This window comes from Cinclus cinclus, chromosome 23 (genome assembly GCF_963662255.1).
Source record: "Cinclus cinclus chromosome 23, bCinCin1.1, whole genome shotgun sequence".
Lineage (NCBI taxonomy): Eukaryota > Metazoa > Chordata > Aves > Passeriformes > Cinclidae > Cinclus > Cinclus cinclus.
The window spans coordinates 2,629,759-2,646,598 of NC_085068.1; the positions used below are offsets into that span (position 1 = coordinate 2,629,759).

General features: G+C 45.2%; 1 protein-coding gene across 3 annotated transcripts in view; it reads right to left on the reverse strand.

Annotated features, from left to right (window-relative positions):
* Positions 1 to 16,840, reverse strand: part of CAPZB (capping actin protein of muscle Z-line subunit beta) — a 57,120-nt gene that overhangs the window by 8,637 nt on the left and 31,643 nt on the right. For all 3 annotated transcript variants that reach the window (XR_009933903.1, XM_062507557.1, XM_062507556.1), the window contains exons 4-6: positions 15,999 to 16,112; positions 3,235 to 3,376; positions 2,629 to 2,745 (exon numbers count right to left, since the gene is read on the reverse strand). Coding sequence is in view for 2 of the 3 variants with exons in the window: in XM_062507557.1 (XP_062363541.1) it covers positions 2,629 to 2,745; positions 3,235 to 3,376; positions 15,999 to 16,112 (373 nt within the window). In the remaining variant the exon portion in view is untranslated. The remainder of the gene's footprint in view (positions 1 to 2,628; positions 2,746 to 3,234; positions 3,377 to 15,998; positions 16,113 to 16,840) is intronic.

Below are 16,840 nucleotides of genomic sequence, written 5' to 3' on the forward strand. Positions count from 1 at the left end.
CCTCTGAGTAGCATCTACCCAGGAGGGACAAGCATGTGGCTAAGGCAACTGCAGGAACACTCCAAGAGGATCCTACAGTCCTGGGATGGCTTAGGTTGGAAGGATCAAAGCCCATCCAGTGCCACCTCTGCCATGAGCAGGGATAACTTCCACTGTCCCAGGCTGCTCCAAACCCCATCCAGCCTGGCCTTGGACACTTCCAGGGATGGGGAAGCCAGAGCAACAAACACAGCATCTTGAAGAGAGAGGAAGAAAATCCTTCTCAAAAATTCAGCTCAGCATTTAGGAACAGCCCAAGCAGGAACCTTGCAGGAATGAGCCTGGGGATATTCAAGAAGAGCAGAGTTTTTCCAAATGGTCTTGACAAAGGCAACAAAAACCCTTGTTTGTGTCAGGTGCAGGGCAACAATCTCTCACCTCCAGGAAGTGACTGCAGTGAACAGCTATTTCTAGAGCCTTATTGCAGCTCCAAGCTCAGCTCCACCACGTGGCACTCCCTGAGCTGTTCTTTTAGCCTGTTCCTGGCCACCAAGTTAATCAGCCCATCAGCACTCAGAAAATAGCCCATTTGCAGCTAGAGGCCAAACTGGTTTTGGAGGAATGGCTCTCACCAGACTTCCCTTTCCAAGTACTGAGAGGCTGCTCTGCCATCAGGTTGTGAGCCAGGATATGACCAAGCTTGTGAACACTTCAAAAGCTTCCTCCCAAACACAAGGACATCTGCTACTCTCATTTTAGGATCAAAGGTGGTCAAGTAGCTTAAACGCTGAGTTGACCAAAACTGTGTACGTTTACCATGTACAAAGTTTTTTCAAAACATTACTGATATTTGTCAAGGTGAAACTGTAACAAAAGGCAACTAAAACCAACTCTTGGTGGCTCCATTTGCTGCAGGATGCATAAAGGGCTGATCAGAAAAGGAGAAGTAAAACTTCCAGAGCTTGGGTGATGTGGCAAACTGGACTCAGAGCAAAGTCCAAGTCTTGCACTCAGGAGTTTAGTCCACCTGCAGGTAAATTTCCAGCTGGGGACAAACAGCTCCTCCTCACACAGAACACCCTGAGGCACTGTGGGGACTGCAGTTTTCTGCAGGATGCTGTGCCATCCACAGCCAGCAAGCCTCAGGCTGGAATGTGCCCCCAGGTTCCCCTGGTGCTGCTGCACCGTTCCTGATGCTGGAACCAGCCCCTGGCTTCACACACCACATCTGAATCCAATGTTCTGCTGTTCAAATGATGACAGAAGCATGAATCTCCCCACTGAAGCTTTGAGAGGGAAAGTCAAACCAAACAAGGCCCAGCAGCTCAGGCCAAGGTGTACTGAGGACACCCATTCTCCACAACCTTTGTTTTCCTTGGCACAGCTCGTGCTCCAGAGGCCATGGCCAGAGTCAAGCCCTTGGCCTGCACTTCACAGCTCTGATTTACAGGATTAGCAAGGCCTGTGATTAAATATTTGTCCGGGTCACCATAACTCGTGTGTAATTACTGCAAAAAGAGTGAAAAAAAAGGCTCAAAACTGTCTCCAGATGCCTTTTTCCTTCACTTGCTTTTCCATCAGCTTCTTCAATGTCAACAACATGGAAAGAAAAATCACCCAGGCTGAGGCAAGCTATGCAACCCTAACCCAGTTTCAGTCCCTCTCTGCAATCCCAGACCCTCTTTGCCTTCACCTGGCTCAAACCTGGACAAAACCATGAGGTTTTTAACAGAGTCTGCATTGTCCTTTGTATGGAAAGACCCAGTCTGCCCTGGGAAGGCTCATAAAGGAGTTTCAGCTGCTGCCAATCTCTCCAGTCACTCATGACCTTACAATGTGCCTCCTGTCCTCCAGAGTTTATTACTCTGCTCCAGTCACTGACTTCCACAGCCCAAAGCAAGCCCAGACCATCAGGAGGGAGGCAGAAGCTTTTGGCAGGTGGTGGACCAGAAGCAGCCTCATCCAGGGAAGCACAGTTCAGCAGATCCTGCCTGGCAGGGACTGCAGCACTGCTGAGATCCCCCAGCCTGGCACCTTCCTGGTGAAAACCAGCTCTCAGGAGGCAGCCAAAGTCATTAATGCTGGCACAAAACCCCCAGATGTTTAGGACGGATTTATCTTATCTTTTTAGGAGATTTTTTTAAAATCAGTGTCCTGGTGCTACAGAAAGAAAACACTAAAGGAAGATAGTATGTAACTGATGTCCTTAAAAAATTCTTACCATCAGTGCAAAATACAGGTCTGTTCTCACTGGTTTAGCTGGCTTTTGAAAGAGAGATGTAAGAAACAAAGTCATTCTGTGTTTTTATAATCCTACTGGAATATTCCAGTGAGAAAGTGGGCAAATCTTACAGATAAAAATATCTGCAACACGCATGGAAAAGCAAAAATTCAGGAATACCAAAAGACAAACTGAGACTTACAAGCAAGTCTAAACTGCTGCTGAATGTTTTGTATTTTTAATTGCAATCTCCAGTGTGTGAAGCACAGTTCAAGGGGCTTTCTGGTAATCACACTCTGCTTTCACCTTTTCACTGGGCTGCACAACAGCAGCAGAAGAGATGTTTATACAACACCTCACAAAACCAACATGTGCCTGACTGGGGCTGTGGAGTGAGGCAAGGGCAGGTGTGCAGGACACAGCCATACCTGTCTGGTGAGGCTCCCCCCCAGGTTCATGGTACCAGAGCCAGTTTTATTGGTCTGCAGCCACAGCATCACTGTGGAGGTCAGCTTGTAATGGGCAGTGCGGCCACTGGACTTCTCCTGCAAGTGCAAGGGAACAAAAAGGGACAGAGACAGAAGGTTAAAATCCCTCCTAAAGCTACACTGGGGCTGGCCTGGCAGACCCCACAGCGACAGGCCAGGTAAGTCTTACCCCACTCATGCAGCAAGTCCTCTAATTTTCCAAAGCAAATCTAGTTAGAGCAATTCACCCTCCTATTACCTTGTTTTTATTACCTAATTAGTGATATTTATCTGTAGCTCTTTATGCTAAAAAAACCCCCTATATCTCAGGATCACATGCACAGAAAGTAACATACTTTCAATTCTTCTGGGATTCTTTTTGATTACAGCCCTGACTTATCTCTATCCAAATTGCTTCGAGGCATTTTCAAAAATTAACGAGGGAAAGAAGTTTACAGCCCTGACACAATATTGCATTGTTCAGTGGAACACCTGTGCTCCTTAATTGTCTGGAATTAACCAGGTTTTGTTTTCACTTGGGTGTATCAGCTGCCCCAGAGGCTGTACCTGAACCTCCACCACGTGGATGGAATCCCAGCATCCCTTAATCTTCTTTGATCCATCTCCAGCTTTCTTAATGAGGATCACCCCGGCAAAGCCATGATCCAGATCCCAGAGGTAGACAGAGGATACTCCACCTTCAAAATACCTGCAGGATGCAACCCAAAGGCAAGTTAAAAGCAAGCAGGACCCAAGCCAGAGTCAGATATCAATAATAATAATCTTAAATAAGCAGAATTTCTAAGTCCTAGTACAGATTTTTTTTTCTTTCAAGACAGCACACTCTCACAGTTACACACCCAGAAACACAGCACCTCAAATCACTTCATAATGCAGAGACTTGCACATTTCTGTGAAGGAGAATAAAGGTCTGGTGAGAACCAGAGCTATTTACAAATTTCTACAGGACTTGAGCAAACAATTCCTCTGATTCCAATTACCTATAACAGCTGGTAAAAGCATGAGCTACAAAGTGGGCTGAGAGTAAGGCTTTATTTTACAGTTTGGTCTTTTTTTTCCCGTCTTCCCTCACTATTGGCAAAGTCTGGACATTCTTTACAGCAAAGTTCAGTAATTAAGACAAAAGGGAGCAAGTAAGTAACTTCACATTGCTGTCTCAAAAGTCTGTGTGAAGCTGACACTGATTTACTGCAAAGGGAGCTGAACTGAAACCAAGGATCTCAGAAATGTAGAGATGCTGCTCAGGTTTTTTATTCCAGCATCAGATATGGAAAACAAGAGAAAATAAGCCAGACTGCCTCAATCTCAGGTGTCTTTTGCTGAAAGCACACTCAGAAAACCAAAAAAAAAAGAAACAGGATCTGTAGAGCCCCGCTCCCTCTGATGCCACTGGTGCAGATGGAAAATGCATTATTTTACAAAATAATGGTAAATAACCCAACGCTGTTGGTAGAGAGATGCACAAGGAGTAATTTTGTCTTCTAGAAAACTGGAATTGCAACCCACACCATTTTACCCTTTCATTCTCAAGTTAGCAAAGCCATAAGGGGTAGGAGGAAGGAAAAGGGAATAAATACTCGTTCAGGGCACACAAGTCTCACATCTCAGGGGTGACCATGGCACACAAGGATCATCTAGGAAACTTCATCAGCCACACAAGATGTTGGTAGTCAGACTTTTCATAGCCTGCAGGAGGGCAAAATCTCATCAGCCAAAGACACGAGGAGCTGCCAGGACTGCCAGTTCCCAGGCAAATTAACCTGGTCTGTGTTCTGCCTTTGACTGCCACACACACCTGGGAGTGACCCCTCGTTCCTCTTGTGCAAGAGAGAAAATCATCCCCCATGGCCAACACGACAAAGTTATCGAACCTTCCCACCTCTGTGCTCCCCTCCTTTCTAACCCCGGGCATTCCAGTTGTGAACGGTGCTTAAAAGTCAATTTACTGCAATTTGGAGTTCATGGATTACCTCAAAGCACTGTGAATTAAAGCACACTAATCCCACACTTGCCAACAGTCATCAGAAAAGACACTGGGAAGTGAATGCCGGTGACACTTCCAACACTTCCAGCACAGGTCAGCTCAATACCTTATTTCAAAAGGGCAGAGTCGCCCAAGAGCCCCAGTTCCCTTTAACTGCAGACATCCAAGCCTTTACCCAAACCAGTGCTGACCTCAGGAGGGATAAACAATTTCCTATTAACTCACCACAGCTTTTTATTTTTCATGGGTGGCTCTGCCTCTCCTCACCAAGCCCAGCCCAGGTAGCTCAGGACCAACTTTCCTGTCCTTGCCAACCACTGATAACACAGCATTGAAACAGCAGAGCCCAGCCATGTTAAAGCCCGGCTTCCAGCAGGCAACTTCAACCTAACAAACCAACGAAACCCCTTTTCACATCCCCTGGGGAATTCACAAATGGATTTTGGTTAATGCAGTTAATGGGAATTCCAGTGCTGCAGTGAACCTCAGTTCCAACCTAACTGACCCTTCCTTAGGCAGTGGGAATCAAAGGCCAGAGAGAAGCAGTTATTGTCCCTTCTCAGACTGCTTTAAAAAATATGTAATATATTCTTTTTCATATACAGAATCAGTGAATTCACTCAAAATGAACTGGCAGTCACTTAGAACATTACAGTGTGCACAGACAGTTTCCCCATTACCCAGCTTACGACCTTGCTATGAGCATGAAACATTAATTAAGAGAGGGACTGAAACAAGGTTTTGGGAAATTTATTCTTACCTACTGTACTTTGATCCTAATGACATGAAACAGGAAAAAAATAATTTTTATGTGGTTCACCTTTATGAGATTTTACATAAAGGCTTTTGTGGGTATTTTAAGAATGTGCTAAAATGTTGTCTGAAACCACATAAAACCATGTGAGGAACCTCCCGCCAGAACCAACAGAGCACACATGGAAACGCTTTAACTGCCTTTGGAGATCTAATGAATCAAATCTAGTATTAATATTGTTTTAAATACCAACATGCTATTTCAATAAAGCTGCTTTGCCATAGCCAGGTCCAGGATCTGGAGATTGGAACAACAATGCCAGCAACTGAATCCAAGGCAGGCCAGGATTTACATTAGCCAAAGGGTCCTCTGTGCTCCAGCACAACAGAATTGCTCCAAAATCCCCTCCTCCTTCATGGGGGGAAAATATATAGCACTGATCACTACACTGGATTTCACCTTCACACAGCACTGAAGTGGGATAAAGTCACAGTTGGAGAGAGGAACATTCCTGTTTGGTTTAAGAAAAGTAAAGAGGTGCCACAGGCTAATTGGTCCATAATAGAAAACTGCATGACAGATTGGGAGGAATTTAAATTGACATTCATGGACTTGGATTTGCTGCAGGAGGGCTGGGCTTCCTCCAAGAAACCCCTACACCATGGACTGAAATGCAGCACATACTCAAATCCAAGCAGGAGAGGAATCAGTTTGGAAAAGGCTCCAGGAAGGCACAAACTGGGATCTCCTCTTTTGAAGAAATGGATGGGCAAGGCAGAGCACAGACCCAGAGGCACATGCAGCAGTGCACTAATGCTCCTGCATTCAACATCTCTCTCCTTGGTGGCCTGTTCTGGATGTCCCTGGCCCTGATCCTCCTGCACAGCTGTGGCTGGAGAAGGCAACCTGTCTTCTTTGGGAGCTGGAATCACAGAATCCTTGAGGCTGGAAAAGCCCTTTAAGGTCATCAAATCCAACACCACCACGTTCAGCACTAACCCACATCCCCAAGTGCCACACCACAGGTTTTCTGAACACTTCCAGGGGTGGTGACACCACCACTGCCCTAGACATCCTGTTTCAATGCTTTACAACCCTTTCCCTGAATTTTTTTTTTCCTAATATCCAACTTAAAGCTCCCCTGACACAACGTGGGAGGCCATTTCCTCTTGTGACCTGGGAGAAGAGACTGATCCCACCTGGCTAAACCTGCCCTCTCCCAAAGCATCCAAGGAACCAGTGGATGCTTTTGGGATGTTCAGGAGGCCACAAGTAGACAGAAATTCCTATTGTGGCACCTCAGAAACACCCCAAGGCACAAACCATTCTCAAAGGACAGCTCCAGAGCAAAGCAATCACTGCCTAAGGACACTAATCAATCCAGGATGTTTCAATCAAGATGAATCAGGCTTTACCTACAGACAAAACTTTGTTATAAAACAATGAAAAACTGTTTTATGGCTGTCATATCCCTTTCTTAACAACGAAAACTACTGCTAAGTGATATCATAGTTCAGTTAGAAGGACCTTAAAAGATCATCAAGACCAAGTGACATCCCTGTCCTTGGAGAGGACGGCCAGTGTTCTATCTCCGGGAAAGTAATTTTTTATAAGGCTGCCCAGGAAGGTGACTAAAAGGCATAAGGCCCAAAGTAATCATTCATTCTCTTTACAGAATTCAGAACAGCAGTTCACTCAAAATCAATTATAGTTTTAATGTCACGATCAAACACTGAATTTTTATATCCGTTACTCATCAAACCACAGAACTCCTGGAAAAAGCTGTTTTATACAAAAAATGTCACACTTTAGACTGACCTACTTTACAAATGCAAGAATAAAAGAAAATATTTAAGCTAAGAATGATCCAAAGCTTTATGAAGTGTTTGAAGTTGAAGCGGGTGGAGACACAGGATGGAAAGTTGTCTAAGGAGCAGGAGCTGTACCCATGAAATAGAAGCTGTGGCCAGAACAAAGCCAGAACTTCAAGAGGGATGTGACAGGGGAGGAAATCCCCCAGCTTCCAGCACAGCCCTCAAGAAAGGAGAGCAGATTAATCACTTTGTTTTACCACTGAGGGATAGCTCAGAAAAGGTCCCGTGACCCTCCTGATAACGTTCTGCTCCTCCAAGCTTCACCAACAGATCCTGGATGCTGTGTGGAGAAAATAACCTTCCACCAGAGCAGTAAAAGCAACTTCAATTACACCTCTGAAGCAAATCACTCATCCATAAGAACATTTGTGTATTTTCCAGTAAGTAGCTGAGAGCCAGAGACAAGAAGTCTGTGGCTTACAGCTCTCCCAACCCCCTGATGCCAAAGCACCAACACCTGGGACCTCAGCCTGGCTCTGCAAACCTTCCAAAGGCCTGCACAGGGTGTCAAACCGGCTAATTTAAAGCAGAAAAATGCATTTTCTTTTATTCCCTAAAGGTCACATAGGTATTTCTTCCAGCTACAGAAGTTCAGCATAGAAAGGGAAATGTCTCCAGCTATTTAGACAACAGACTTCCAAGAAAACTGGCATTTGAAAACCCTACCCCAAAGGAAAATACTGAGCATTCAGCTACACGTTTTTACAAGAGTGACAATGACTGAAGTCACAGCGTCAGCAGCTGGTGTCTCACAGCAACCCAAAACATTTCCTAAATGCCAAGGTGAGGAAGCACATTCCAGCTCTCCTGGGAACAGGAGACTGCAGTAACAAGTGACGTGGCACAGCCCCCACCAAGTCCTTCCCTGTCACCTCAAACCAGCATAGCAATCACAACAGAAATATGAAGGAAGTGGCAAATTTGAGCAACCCACCTTCCACCAAACCCAAAGCATTGCTCAGTTGTTCAACAAATCCCCTGCAATCTCACAACTCGAGGAGGGGAACAAATTCTTCAGGAGACTAGCTGTCCCTAAATAATTGTTGCCTCCATCCAGCTGTTGAGTGACGAGGCTCAGGAGCCTGTTCTTTAATGAAAGGACAGGCTGGTACCAGGAACGAGCAGGATGTGACACTTCTGTGAGTCCAGATGATTTCCAGCTCCTCTCTCCTTCCCTGGCCCCAGGACCACAACTGTGGAGCACTTCCACAATCTCACCCAGAGACTTAAAATGAAGAAAGTAAAATGTCTGAGCACAGCCCAGGGATTTTGCACCCCACTTGATGAACTCAGCCCAAATTATGCTTGGGGGCTCTGTACAGGTATTTTACAGGAATTCTTTCCAGCATACACAGGTGCAAAAATCCCTGGAGCAAACATACCAATCCAGTTAGGTATGTGTAACTTCAATGCCAGTTAAAAGCACACATCTGGACCACGGTGGGATAACTCAAACTGCTCAGCAGAGTTGTGAAGTGCAGGAACTCTGCAAGGAAGGAAAACAGCATCCAAACAATGGGATCCTGAAGGCTAAAAGTCTCCCAGAACCTCCCAGTTTGTGGTTTCTAGCACCTTGCATTATTTAATGAAAACTGTGCTGCTCACATTTTCCTTCTCATCTGACTGCTCCTGGCAGATGGAAATTAATGACCAAAATCCCTTTGGAGAAGTCACCTGGAAAAAGTTCCATCAGCCACCTAATGAGCAAGGGGTCATTAGGAACAAGGACAAGGGGTCACTCTGGAACATGTCCTAATGAGGGACTGCTTCATTAACATCAGGAAGCTTCGACTGCTTCCAAACCCTTCTCCCGTGGCCATCCTTGGGCAGCACAGACACTGCTTCAGCTACCTCCAGTCTGCCACATTCCAGGCTCTGCCAGCTGAAATCCAAACATGGATAGGAGGGGAAGAGACAGCAGAAATCTTGTGTCATGGTTTGAGTTTGCCGAAATCTTTGGAAGCTGCAGATTTCACATGACATCAATTCTTTAACAGGAGAATTCTGTATCAGATCTGCCACAAGAAGGCTGCTGTTGTTTAAGTTACTCTGTCCTCAAATTCCATCATTAAAATACTGTATATTTGTGAGGGCATGAGGTAAATTTCTGTCCATACAATACGAAGTATTATTAGAGACAACTAGTTCAAAAACTCCAGATCACAATAAACTGAGAGTTTAGAATTTCATCTCACTTTTGAATGTAAGTAATTTCTTCCTAGGGATTTAAAGCCTTCAGAGAGCAGTGTTTGAGGATAGTGCTGCATCATCAGTGCTGACCTCCTAATCCAAGTGTTCAGTTTTTATGTAATTACAGAGAACCGTGGGAACCCAAGGGAAAAACTCCTCCTCCACCCAACATCTCCGATTCAGAAGATAAGAATGCAGTGTGTGCAGAGCTGCTCCAAACTGAAACTCCCAAAGAAAAAAAAATCAGATGAAAAGCAAGTGATTTAGTTTTCCAGCATGCCAGTACATTTAATTTTTCCCTCTTTTCTAAGAAGATTCTCTAATTTGTGTAATATTTATCAACAATTTCAATATTAATTCTGCTGTGAGCTGCCCATGGGCATGCTGAGGAAGGGATCCCTCCTGCTCTGTTTTCTACATACTAATAATTTCCTTGGGAAAACAGCATGGCTGTAATTGTAAAAGCACACAGACATGAAAGCAGAGAAAGTCTTGGTGGTTTAGACCTGTTTTAGGAGACTTCATCTCACCCTTATTAGCCTGACCCAAGGCAAGGATCTCCCTGGTGCCACAATCCTGGTGTCACACCCTATCGTGCAGATCCCCAGGCAGCAGAGGGATGCACAGGCAGTTTCCTTAGTGCTGGGATGCACAACAAACCCATCTGGATTCAATCTGCAGGGCCCTGGCTGTGCAAGCCCCAGGAACTCCCATGCCCAGGAGAAAGCCAGCACGAAGGGCTGTAGCAGTAATGAGGAACAGGGAGCTGATAGCAATAAAGTCACTTCAAAGCCTTCCAGGGGCTTCCAGTTCAGGCAGCCCAGGTTTGCATCTGAACACAGACACAGGGTTCATAAAGGGCTCACAACTGCCAAACCCCTTGGTGAGCTCCAACCCAGTCCAACCTGGCCTTGGACACTCCCAGGGGGTGGGCATCCACAGTTTCTCTGGGCCAGGGCAGGCTGTGCTGAAAGCAGCCTCCTTGTCACACCTCTCGCATCTGTTCTTTACTTAGTGGAATTGGGGCTGCTCCATGCACAAAGTACAGCAAAGCTGGTCAAACAGATGAATGCAGCAGTGCTACAAACCCTGTGAGAAGTGCAAAGTATTTCTGTAAGTTGGCCCAAACTCCACTGTCAGGCAAGGATAACTCAGATGACACCACAGCAGATCTCAGAAACAGTTACAGCCCAAGGGAAGCACTGATTGAGGTTTCCATTTATTCTTATCAGGACAAGTGGACTGAGGGAGTGTCAGAGGCTGTTCAAGCACACAATCAAAAATAAACTAGGAAAAAGGGTAAAAACAGCTAAAGTTAAACTATCCAGAAGTTTATGGGATATCTACATATACTTGGTACAGATGATGGCACAGTTCAGTCAAAATGAGACATCCCTGAAGCCCAGCAAAGCCAGACTGTTCCACAAGATTAAACAGAGTAATAAAAATTAAAAATACAGTCAGCCCTGAGCACTCTAAAAATGAAAAGGCAAACTCATCTACTGGGACTTCGCTGCTGTACCTGCCCAAACTCTGGCAAAAGGCTCCTCAATCCACTCATTCCTGAGGCACATGGCCCAGGGAATTCCACCTCCAGAGCACAGAAAGGCAGGGGATGCTCAGCTGGCTGCAAAGAACACCTGTGTTCTATCCACAGGACAGCAACATCCAGGCTGCAAAGTGAATCTGAGCAGAGAAAGAGCAGAGGTCTGGGGTGCCACCCTCAGCACTGCTAACACTATCCACAACTGGAATAACTATTCTGGACCAGATTCCAATCAAAATTCAATAATAAAAGGATTACACACAACAAAGACATTTCAGAGGTCAATCCTCTCCCAGACCTCCTTCCGCTCCTACCAAATTCCTGGTCCAGAGCTCTAATATAACAAACTGAAAATGGATCAACATCAAAACACAGACAGAAGCAGAAGTTCAAAAGGTTTCATCACTCACTCTGTTGAGGAAACCCAAAATCTTAATCAACACAAACATTTTCAGGAGCAGTATGATTAAGATGATGTTTTATCTTTTTTTTTTTTTAAAGCTGTTAAAAATCAAAAGCACCAATAAATCCAATTTAAGCCATGGGGAAAAAAAAAAGAGGAATAGCTTTTTTAACATATGTCAGTCACTAAACCATTCCGAAGTTGCCAAAACTCATCCTGTTTGCAGACAGATCAGCAGCATCCTTCCCAGGGGAGGTCTGTTTAATCATTTCAGAAATTATTTCTTGCAGACAACAAAGAGCCATTAGATTACTTAATTAAAGCCCTGATTATCTCCAACCCAAAACAAGGGAAGGCAGAATCTAAAACAGGGAGATTTAACCAGCTGCCCTGGTCTTCATTATGCTTTGATTTCAATCAAGCACACACATGTCAAGCAAAGGGCAATAAATTACAACCATGTGTTGGAAGAAATTATCTTCACCATATTGGAAGTGGAAAGCCAAGGCTCTAACTGAGTGGTGTAAGATATTAGACTTCCATCTGGGAATAATAACCTACTGAACACAAACATACCAGGGCATTAGCTCCAGGCACTGTTGGAGTTAAACCTGGCAGCAGGAGATGGAAATGGAACAGTTGTTTTTGGGAAAGTGACACGGATTTTGGTAAAACAGATAACCAAGAAATATGCTTGTTGCTTAATACAGAGAACAGAGAGGGAACTAAAACTTGGTGTAATTCTTCTTTAACCCAAATGTCTCCAGAAAGAAAAGGTAGGAAACTCCAGAAATACTAAAGGTGGTTTGCACTGAAACAGACACTTAAGGCCAATTCAGCACTGGTTCACAGGCACTGAAGGCTCAGCAGGATTGTTCTTCTCCAGCTTACATGGTTTTACTACATGCAATATTACAAGATCTCCCCAAACCTGTTTTCACACTACAGTCACTCAGTGGCCACTAAGCTTTTGGGGATGAAATTGAATTTTAAGTTCCCTAGCAAGCAAATCTGACTGGATTATTCCACACAAACTAGTAACAAATCCATAACAGGCTGTTTCCCTCAAAACACCCACAACAGCAGGTGCCAACCCCTTGGGAAATGGCAAATACAATGCTGTGACTCACTGAACGTAGGTGGAGACTTACCACACGTGATGAAAAGAGAAATCTAAAAAGGAAAGGTGTGTGGGCCAAATGGGACTGACAAAAGGAAAAACCGAAGCAATTTGAAATCTTGGGAGAGGCCCAAGATGAATTCTGTGAGATATCAGCACTTTCTATGTAAAAGGTAAAATGGGAGCTGATCCAGGGGAGGTTTGGACCACATGTGGAGAGCAGAGTGGGATGGAGATGTTCTCTGAAGTACCCATTTATCTACAGTTGCTGCAATGACCAGCATCAGGTGTATATGGAAGCTCAGGAGTGAAGTGAGCCCCGTGCACAGCAACTTCTGAGAGACCTGAGATTGTTCAGCCTGCAGAGGAGGAGGCTCCAGGGTGACCTGACTGGGGCCTTCCAGAGTCAACAGCAAAGATGGAGAGAGACTGTGGACAAGGGCCTGGAGTGCCCTTGGACAAGAGGGAATGGCTTCCCATTGCCAGAGGGTAGGGTCAGATGGGATCTTAGGATGGAATTGCTCTGTGTGAGGGTGGGGAGGCCCTGGCACAGGGTGCCCAGAGCAGCTGTGGCTGCCTCTGGATCCCTGGAAGTGTCCAAGGCCAGGCTGGACAGAGCTTGGAGCAACCTGGGAAGTAGAAGCTGTCCAGCACAGCTGGACACAAAGCCGTTACTTTCTCTGAAAAACCCAGCAGAAACTCTCATTATAGGATTAAAAAGCCTGAACAGCCCAGGAAATCCAGGCACGCTGGGATCTGGTGCTCCCTGTGAGTGCTGTGATTACTTCTGTATTCACTGTTACCTTTCTTCCATAAAACAGCAGCTGTGGTTACAGAGGCAGCTCAGAAACATTCTCTGCCCCACAGAGGGACAGAACAGCCTCTAAAGGGAGTGCTCGTGAGGAGCTGATGTGTCAGATTTGAGGCTTCTCCCTCAGCACCTTTTTCATCCTCTTCATCTGCAGCCACTGCACTTAAACTGCTATTTTTAAAGAGAGAATTTGTAATGTGAAGTATCAGTTAGCCTGGTACACCCTGTGAGGGATCTGTGTGGGCAGGCAACCCCACCAGAGTGAACAGAAACCATGAAAGCCTCTGCAGGTCAACTCAAAATGTGTATTTTCTGCACACTGCCTACAGACTGATCCCTGTTCCTGGAGGGTGAACCTGGAATAGATCTCCCCATCTAACAGTAACCAGAATTTCCACAAAAGATACAGTCTCAAGGGCTGCCAGCAGGCTTAGCTCTTTGATTAATACATCAAGAAGCCTGAAGTATGTCCCAATGCTGGAAAAGCTCTGCTGTCCCTGGCTCTGGAATTCAGAAGGACATTGATACCTGGCCCAGGATGCCTGGTGCCTTCCCTGCCCAGCTCCAGGAGCTGCCAGAGCAGCAGGGCAGTGACACCTCCATCGACTCTGCGTGGCCCAGCCCCACTGCTGGCTTTACAGAGCACTCCCAGGGTCAGCTCCCAGCTCCAGCAGCCGTGGAAGTGACATCCCTGCCCTGCCATTCCCTTCCCACACAGCTCCAGCAGCTGCTCCCTGAGGAATTGCTGCAGTCATTCCCAACCTGAATGTTGGCAAGAGCAGCACTGAGAAAAGTTGCCACCTCTGAATTTCCACTCCCTGATCTCCAAGTAAAAATTAAGCTTCTGCTGTCAAAACACAAAAATCCAATTGTCTTATTCAGGAAACTGCAAAGCCCAACTGCAAGAACAAAAGCCCATTTCTCTGCACATCTCTGTTGGAGGTGAAGTACAAATCCTGATTTTAAGCACGACGAATCCTTCAGACACTGAGGTCAAGTTTCCTTAACTTCGCAAATTCTTTCCACAAATGCCACATTTTTTTTTTTAAATGCTGCTCAGCCGAACATAAGCCACCCTTGTCCTCTTTTCCTCCTCCACTTTTGGGATCACAACAGGCACTAAAGTGTTCTGTGCTGGCACCTGTGCTCATAGTCTGACCTGTCCTCATGACTGTGATCCCTCTGGATGCCCTCTGACCATTCCTGCCTGTAAAACCTGCACTGACAAACAGAAAGATGGAATTTGGAACAACCTCCCCTTTTCCTTCCTCACAATACATGAGGATTGCTATATAAAGGAACTGCTGTACCCCACACTGAGCAAGGTTCAGCAGATTCACCTCAGTGAGAGAAACCTTCCCTGTGCTTTCCTTCTAGCAAATCCAAGCTGTTTAAAGAAGTTATTGTATCCAGCCATGACTTCATGGTCATCTGAACAGAGAGGGATTTAAAAAGACAACCTTGGTCCTATAAACCTCCTCATTTTTGTCCCAGGGTATCAAAAATCTTATTGGTCCTGCTCTGTTCTGCATCTGGGGAGTAACTGCAAACTTGGCTTTGCTGAATATGCAAAATTCCTTTCTTCCAGTCAGTTCAGATACCAAAAACAACTGTTACTTACAAGAGAAGTTGGAGAGCTATGAAAACAATGCATGAAAAGAAGTAAAAATTTGATACCTGTAATAGAAGTGTGATGCTTAACACATTTGGACAGGCTACATTTACATTGAGCCACAATACCCAGCAAGAAAAATTCCTTTTAATGTGCTTCTACCAGCACTGTAACATGATGAACTACATCTAAGGCTGTGTTTTATCTCCCTTTCAGGCAACATGAAGCAGCAATGAAGTTTGTTCATTTTTTTTCCTGGTCTTTAGGCACCTCCCTAAGAAAGTGTCCCAGTAAAGGACACACTTACTGGTTCATTTTGCTTTGCAGCACTCACTTGTTGCATAGTTTTAGCATCACTTTCCACTCCAGCACTCTTTAGGAGATCACAGAGCACAGAGCCCACAGCTGAACCTGATCACATCCCAAGGATTTGGAGGAAAGTGCAGTGCAGGACCAGTACAGCCCCAGTTTACAGAAAAATTGTTCAACTGATGACTCACCCAGACAGCTTCCTATTTCTTCTTTAAAAAAGCAACTGCCTAATCTACATTTATCTCACATGTGCTCTATTAATTCCTTTGTTTTACACCTCTTTAATAAGACAGGACCTTAAAGTCTAATTATTATTATCCTGCAGCAGAAGTACATTAATCCCTGTCCAACTGCTGCATTTCAGCCTTCAGTGCCTGTTGTTTTACTGGAAGATGTGAGAGCTGCTGCTGCACATAGAGATTTTTTTTAAGAGTATAGCCTTGAGGGAATGGAAAATGCAGATGGTTTAAGACTGAACTTAGAGATCAAAGAGAAGCCAGGTCATGCCAGGACAGAGACAGCATCAATCTGTTAAAGGGGGAGGAAGGTGGGAAAGCACCTCAGCATCTGCCTTTGGCACCAGCTGACAGATTCGATCTGTCTGGCATCACAAACCCCAGCACTGCCTCCCCCCCCACTGCACGGCTGTCCCAGGGGACACAGACAGACAGACAGACAGGGCTCTGAGGGTAGGACTGACATACAAGTCTCTGTACTGGTCAAAGGCATTGTTGGCTTCCACCTCCAGCTTGCGCAGGCGAGCCGAGGGCATGGCACCGTCCTCCAGGGGAGGGTCGTACTTGTTGCTCCATGGTGACCTGCCAGGCAGACAAGGAAAAGGATGGTCAGACAAAGGGACAAGAAAAACAGACAATGAGAAAGAGCCTGCTCACAGCCCTGAGACTGCCAACACTCCCAGGGATGCCCAGGGTGGGACTGTTGGAGTGTCTGTGATTATTGGTCTGGATGGTCCTTGGGGGCCCAATCCAGCTCAGGATATTCCATGGCTCTGAAAGGTATCCTATTGGTGGGACTGACCTCATCCAGAGATGCTGACCTTCCAAAAAAACCAAAAGGTGCCCAGAGCAATCTACCTGCAAGAACTGCACCCTAACACACCCATTTCAAACACTGGCAAAAAAGGGACACTGGGCCTTCAAAACTCACCCGGGGGCTAATCTCTGGCTTCAGGTTTTTCTATACAAAAAAAATATCTCTTGGCTTTCAATCTGTTCCTTCTTATATATTCAACAAGGCTTCAGCTGTTGAACATTAAATATTTAGAATTGTTTTCATGCAAATATAGATTGATTGTGTAGTTTATTTGGGATCTGACAGTATTTGAGCCAAACACTGCTGGCTGTGATTAAGGTCCCTATTTTCCTCTGCTATTCTGCTTTGAAATAAACTCTACCTTTAGCAAAACATTAGGAAACTGTTTGAAGGATTTAACCAGGTTTGTAAAGCTGCAGGTTTTACTAAAATTTCTGCAGGTGTGGAAGAGGTTTTTGTACACTTAATGAAAGATTTGGTATTAAAAGATTAC